This window comes from Mizuhopecten yessoensis, unplaced genomic scaffold (genome assembly GCF_002113885.1).
Source record: "Mizuhopecten yessoensis strain PY_sf001 unplaced genomic scaffold, ASM211388v2 scaffold8591, whole genome shotgun sequence".
Taxonomy (NCBI): Eukaryota; Metazoa; Mollusca; class Bivalvia; order Pectinida; family Pectinidae; genus Mizuhopecten; species Mizuhopecten yessoensis.
The window spans coordinates 5,963-13,219 of NW_018407624.1; the positions used below are offsets into that span (position 1 = coordinate 5,963).

The window sequence follows — 7,257 nt, forward strand, 5'->3', positions numbered from 1 at the left end:
TTTGACATCATTTGACGGTGTTACGTCATCACATATGACATCATCGATTGGTACGGATTTCTGAGTGGTGATGTCTGCAAAGTTCTCCTTGGTATGAAACAAGTCTCTCCTGTTCCTCCTGACTTTTCCTCCTTCATGTTCCACAATGTAGGATGTAGAGGTGGATACTTTTCCTACAACTTTACCTGGAGCTAATGAAGCTTTGGTTTATGTTTGGTGCAACAAACCGGATATTGTCTCAAACATGTAAGGGTGGTAAAGAATGCGTTCCTCTGTCAAAATATACCTTCTGGCGTGCTTTCTGCTCCTCCAAAGATGACTTGATGGCACAAGGTTCGAAACCTAATGGGTTTAACTGAGTCCGCTTAGCAGGTAGCGTTGTCCTTGTAGCCCTGCCTAAGAGCAGCTGTGATGGTGAGAGTTCTATACCAGTTATCGGGATATTCCTCAGTTCCATAAGGGCCAAATAGGGGTCCTTGCCGTCGTCTCGGGCCTTTTTGAATAGTCGTTTCACAGTTTGAACAGAACGTTTTGCGAGTCCATTGCTTTGTGGGTATCTCGGAGACGAAGTAGTGTGTTCGATGTGGTATGCTCGCGAAAAGGACTTGAACTCATAACTCGCGAACTCTTGGCCATTGTCACTGATAATTTCTTCAGGAATGCCATATCTGGCAAACTGCTGCTTCAAAACGTTGATTACAGTTGCTGACTTTTCATCTGACACATTGTTTACCTCGATGAATTTCGAAAAGTAATCAACAGTTACAAGGTATTTCAGGCCATCCAATACCATCATATCGACCGCGATCTTTTGCCACGGCCTATCGGGCGTCTCGTGTTGAATCAACGGTTCCTTTGGCTGCGCGTTTCGCCACCACGTCCTCTATCTGTTTTGTGATTCCAGGCCAGAACACTGCAGTTCTTGCTCTCTGAATACGCTTAGTCTTGCCTAAGTGACTGCTATGCAATGTCTTCAACATTTCCGGTCTCAGTGTTGTCGGTGTAATGATTCGATTGCCTTTTAACAAAAGTCCGTCCACTACACTGATCTCGTCCCTAAAATTCCACCTGGGTGTTAAATCCGGGTCAAGGCTATGCTTGTTGTGAGGCCATCCTTCCATCACGGTCTGTTTCAGCTTGGCTAATACGCGGTCGTGGTCCGTTTCTCTCGTGAAGTGTCTGGTCTTCTTCAGACATATGGGTACAGTGCCAACCACGTGTACTTCAAACTCATCCACGTCATTCTCCATATCATGAATCGGTGCGACCGAACGACTAAGAGTATCGGCAATGTACAACTCTTTGCCTGGACGGTAAGATACAACCAAGTCGTATTGCTGTACTTTTAGCATCATACGTTGGAGTCTAGGAGGGGCACTCGACAATGGCTTTTTGAACAAGCTCTCCAGGGGCTTATGAACAGTTTCAACCTGAACAGTCTTTCCATACACGTATTCGTGGAATTTCTTCAGTCCGCACACAATTCCTAGCATTTCCTTCTCAATCTGAGCATAGTTCTTTTCGGCCCTGTTTAAATAGTATTGTTAATTAATTATCTCGTTAATATCGGTAATAAATTTAGCCAATAATATCAATACATGTTGTGTTACATAATTGAATAGTGTATGAAATTTGAATGTGCTTGGTCTTTCATAATAATATCTGGACATATATTGAGTATTGGTTGTTGTGTACAGTTAAACAGATAATGGAATTCGTCGCCAGTTTTTCTTAAATAACATAAATTACATCATCTATTTCCACGTAGTATATTTGACCACCTACCACTTTCATCTGGTAAGTTAGTATTACATGTTCTGAATTTACAATACGCTTTGGCTAGTTTCGGAGGGAGTTCTAGTAAGTGTTTTTCTAAACAACGTTCGTAAATGTTGTACTTATAGATTATATAGTCGATTCCTTTCGGAGAGGTATACATTTCATTTCTCCAGTATGATATAAATTTACCCTTGAGTTTATTAAAAATGGTACTCTTAAGATCAATATTTGAAACGAAAATACAGATACAAAATACAGTTCAACAACTGCTACGTCGAACTCTTTCAATAAAAAAGTCGTAGTCCTAGGATTGCCTTTCTAAATAAACGCTAGAAATGCGAAGAAGGAAACTTCTTTTCAACACTTAAGTATGGCGCTGAAAAGGTTCAATGAAAGGTAAAACAAATGTAATGTACCATATTGCCATTTCGTCCATTTACAACCTAATGGTGATTCTAATATTCGAAATGATAATAAAATCCATACAGCCGTGCCGGAATAAAATGTCAGTTTCAAGATTACGGCTAGCCTCTTAGATAAATAGTCCATCGGCAAAATATCCTATACTTTGACCCAAAGAACATGATAAGCGTGTGTTTGTGACATGATTGTCAGATGTATATCGTGAATGACTTGATTATATATAGAATACTGATACGTAATCGGTATATAATCGGTAAGATTCGAAAACTTGATCACCCACTCGCATAACTTTAACATGAAGACTGTTTTTCTTTACGCTGCTGCTGTCTGTGTTGTGGTCTTTCTCTCAATAGGTAAGTATACCTGTCTGTATTGTGGTATATCTCTCAAAAGGTAGGTTCACCTATCCGTGGCGCCACCTAGCGCGTCATATAACTTGATGGATTTTCAAATTTAACGAGTCGGATCGCAATTCGACATTTCGGCTCTACCGAAAAATAGTCTTCTGTCTTGCTGTTTGATAATCATAATGAGGCCAAAATTAGAAATAAATGTTAAGTAATATGGTTTATCATTATGCGAAACGAAATTAGCAATACAATATATGGTTCCAACTAGTAACACCTGACGCTAAGGATTAGTATAACGATATATAGATCAATGCAAGGTAGAACATATTGCACCATATTGCCATTTCGTTTTTTAGGACTCGTTTTTGATTCTAATAATTTAATTGAATAATTACCTTATTATCATCAATATTACAATACACCTCCAGCACACACGCAGGTATACACCCATAGGGATATATTACCCAGCTGGCATAGGACCAGTGATTAGCACCTGATAAGGCAGCTCCTGCGAATTCCTCAAAATTGTATTGGTTAATGTATATGCTAACTGTATTAATTATATATATATGTATTGTAAAGCGCTTTAGAGTGGCTTATTCCAGCTAGATAGGGCGCTATATCAAATGTTTTATATTTAAATTCTACTAACTTATATATTTCTGAATTCAAAATATTAATTAAATTCCATGTCTTCTATCCGACTTCTAGGCCTGATGATCAGCTAGATTCACGGTTGGTGTTAAATGTAAACAAATACAATTTTTACTCTGAGGAATACCATAACCCTAAAATATTGTGTTGAAAGATACTATAAAACAATATTCTTGTCATTGGCTTCTCGATACACTTAAGACGGTGCTGGAATCCTCATAATATGTTTTTTTATAAGTTTATGATGGTTTGTTCATGACGTACTATTTTCTGAGGCAGGATACCGTTGTGTGGATGCTATTTCCGGTGCATGACACCTACTAGCGCGAGCACACATTCTCTTTTGAGAAAATCCACTCCCAAATGGGAATATTCATCCGCTAGTCGTTCTCACCTTCTTCTCGAATATTCTCGTTCTGGCAAATCATGACAATGACGTGTTCATGGTGCTGGTAGATGGTGTAACGATATAGATTATAGAATGCGCTCTAACACACCGCGTTTATCTGCGTGCATTGTGCCAAAACGCATTTCGACTCCCTGATCGCTTGTGCCCTAAAATGAAAACCCCAATCCTACATAACAAAACACAGCATTTTTTACGAATGACGCAAGTCTTGAGAAGATGTCAACAATAGTTACTATCTGTATGGAATAGTTTTAAAAATTACAGAAAAGGTTTTGAAAAATAATACAAGCCTAGTGTAAATATTACCGAAATAAATCAATAATACTCGCTTTTTATACTCCTTTCACAGATATGCCCCCCAAATATCAGTTTTAAAATTAATGGTTGAATAAACGGAAATCAAGACCATTGTGTAAGTTAATTTTCCAAAACCTTCCTCTCAGTCTTTAAACTTAAATACTCTGCGTTAGTTGTGCCCGCTCCGGATCATTGTATCGGGATACTTGCTGTGTGTAACAATTGTTTAGTCCTTGCAGCCACGTGCTCCAAGTATTAATTGAGTACATAAAATCGTTCGAATGCAAGTTTATCATCTCGAATTTTTGGCACATTAATGTTTCATTCATTTATGTAATAGTTCCTATATATTTCAACTCCTTAGTAGATTTCATTTCTCCATAATTACATGTGAAACCTCATGGATATCAACCCACTGTCATCGTAATAGTGGAAGGTGTAAATTGCGAGGTTCGTATAGTAATATCAACATTTGCTCTGTATCCTTCAGTTGCAATGCATTGAGCAGGCAAATGTTGTTGTGAGACTATAACAACATTTGTTATTGTAACGTCATCAATCTCTATTGTGACGTCACGTCAACAATTTTATTTCTGTCAAGACTTAATCTTCTGTTTAAAGAACTGTTCGAAATAAGTAAATAAAGCATAACTACTATATTAAAATGAAAATATAAATAATGAATATTTAACAAATACCGTTATAGTCCTATAACACACATTTCTATTGGTGACAAACTTATATAAAAAAAAACTACTTGGCAAGTTTGTAGCAATGTGTGTTGTAGGACTATAACAACATTTGCTAAAACATTCAAAGCTTAATTAACTTCAGCACAAACTTTTCTAACCGTCTTTTGCTGTGATATCAAAAGTGTGAAGTCGAATCCATTAGGATAATTTTGCCTTTTAATTTGGTAGTGAGTGTGACCGGGGAAAATTGCACCGTGGATGCAAATGAGTGTTCGCACCTGGTATGTGGAACCGGCTCTGTAGTATCCTGCACAGACAACCTTTGCACGTGCAAGCATCTGGATTTAAGTAAGTAGCTGAGTAAGCAACTCTATTACATAATTAAATGCCTAATAGTAAATTCATCGTTTTTTCACTGTGTTATATTTCATGGCTGCATATTACACTGCCTTGAATTCCACGACTGTAAATAACACCGCTTAAAATCGCAAAATTGCATGTAACACTCCTTTATATTACAAAATTGTAATTAACACTCTTTAATATAACAAGACAATACACAACACTTCTTTATATTACACGACTGTATATAACACTACTTTATATTACACAGCTGTACATAACACTCCGTTATATTACACAACTGTACATAACCCACCTTTATATTACACAACTGTACATAGCACTCCTTTATATTACACAACTGTACATAACACTCCTTTATATTACACAACTGTACATAACACTCCTTTATATTACACAACTGTACATAACACTCCTTTATATTACACAACTGTACATAACACTCCTTTATATTAAACAACTGTACATAACACACCTTTATATTACACAACTGTATATACCACACTTTCTATAAATAACACACAACTGTACATAACGCATCTTAATATTACACAACTGTACAAAACACACCTTTATATGACACAACTGTACATAACGCATCAATATATTACACAATTTTACAAAACACACCTTTATATTACACAACTGTATATAACACCCTATATATTACACAACTGTACATAACACACCTTTATATTACACAACTGTACATAACACACCTTTATATTACATGACTGTACATAACACTCCTTTATACTACACAACGGTACATAACACACCTTTATATTACACAACTGTACATAACACACCTTTATATTACACATCGGTACATAACACTCCATTATATTACACAGCTGTACATAGCAAAGCTTTATATTACACAACTGTATATAACACTTTACAATTATGGACTTTTGTGCTGGTGAATATGATGTGATATGAACCTGAAAGAGTGATATTGACCTCGTCTTCGCCTCAGTCAATATCACTCTTTCAGGTTCATATCACTTCATATTTACCAGCACAAAAGCCCATAACTGTTTTATTATATGCTTCAACAATAAAATAAAACAAAACAAAACTAAAGGTACTAATTTTTGTACGCGAGCCTCCGTGTATAATTTAGCCAGGTTTGAATACAACAATTCATCATTGTAGCTTTCGAAGGTATCGTCTAGATTCTTTTTCTTAAGATAAACATGGAGGACATGCACTGCTTGTTCAATGGCCTTTTTTTTACGTTAACAGCATCTTTATCCTCGAATAGTTTTGGAAATTTTCTGATGTAACGGAGGAGAAACGTTCGCCAGCAGCCATCTTCTAATGTCGTCTGACAGATCGCGCTTCAGTCTAACTGCGCATGCGCTACGACAGGCTATACTTAGACTTACACAACTGTACATAACACACCTTTTTATTACACAACTGTATATAACACACCTTAATATTACGAAACTGTACATAACACTCCTCTATATTACATAACTGTACATAACACACCTTTTTGTTACACAACTGTACATAACACACCTTTATATTACATAACTGTACATAACACACCTTTATATTACACAACTGTACATAACACACCTTTATATTACATAACTGTACATAACACACCTTTATATTACATAACTGTACATAACACACCTTTATATTACATAACTGTACATAACACACCTTTATATTACATAACTGTACATAACACACCTTTATATTACATAACTGTACATAACACACCTTTATATTACATAACTGTACATAACACACCTTTATATTACATAACTGTACATAACACACCTTTTTTGTTACACAACTGTACATAACACACCTTTATATTACATAACTGTACATAACACACCTTTATATTACATAACTGTACATAACACACCTTTATATTACATAACTGTACATAACACACCTTTTTTGTTACACAACTGTACATAACACACCTTTATATTACATAACTGTACATAACACACCTTTATATTACATAACTGTACATAACACCTTTTTGTTACACAACTGTATATACCACCCTATATATTACACAACTGTATATACCACCCTATATATTACACAACTGTATATAACACTCCTTTATATTACACAACTGTACATAACACACCTTTTTGTTACACAACTGTTATACCACCCTATATATTATACAACTGTATATACCACCCTATATATTACACAACTGTATATAACACTCCTTTATATTACACAACTGTATATAACACCACTTTATATTACACAACTGTACATAACACACCTTTATATTACACAA

General features: G+C 35.7%; 1 protein-coding gene and 1 long non-coding RNA gene across 2 annotated transcripts in view; one reads left to right on the forward strand and one right to left on the reverse strand.

Moving 5' to 3' along the window:
• Positions 1-286: 286 nt before the first annotated feature.
• Positions 287-793, reverse strand: LOC110456258 (uncharacterized protein K02A2.6-like; the record flags this gene model as incomplete). Its single annotated transcript, XM_021506870.1, has 1 exon — positions 287-793. A coding segment is annotated over exon 1 (507 nt), but the record flags the coding sequence as incomplete, so codon positions are not given.
• A 1,673-nt stretch (positions 794-2,466) lies between these two features.
• The window catches only part of LOC110456257, a 6,106-nt gene continuing 1,315 nt past the window's right edge, over positions 2,467-7,257 (forward strand). The window contains exons 1-2 of the long non-coding RNA XR_002463571.1: positions 2,467-2,555; positions 4,833-4,952. This is a non-coding gene — a long non-coding RNA (uncharacterized LOC110456257). The remainder of the gene's footprint in view (positions 2,556-4,832; positions 4,953-7,257) is intronic.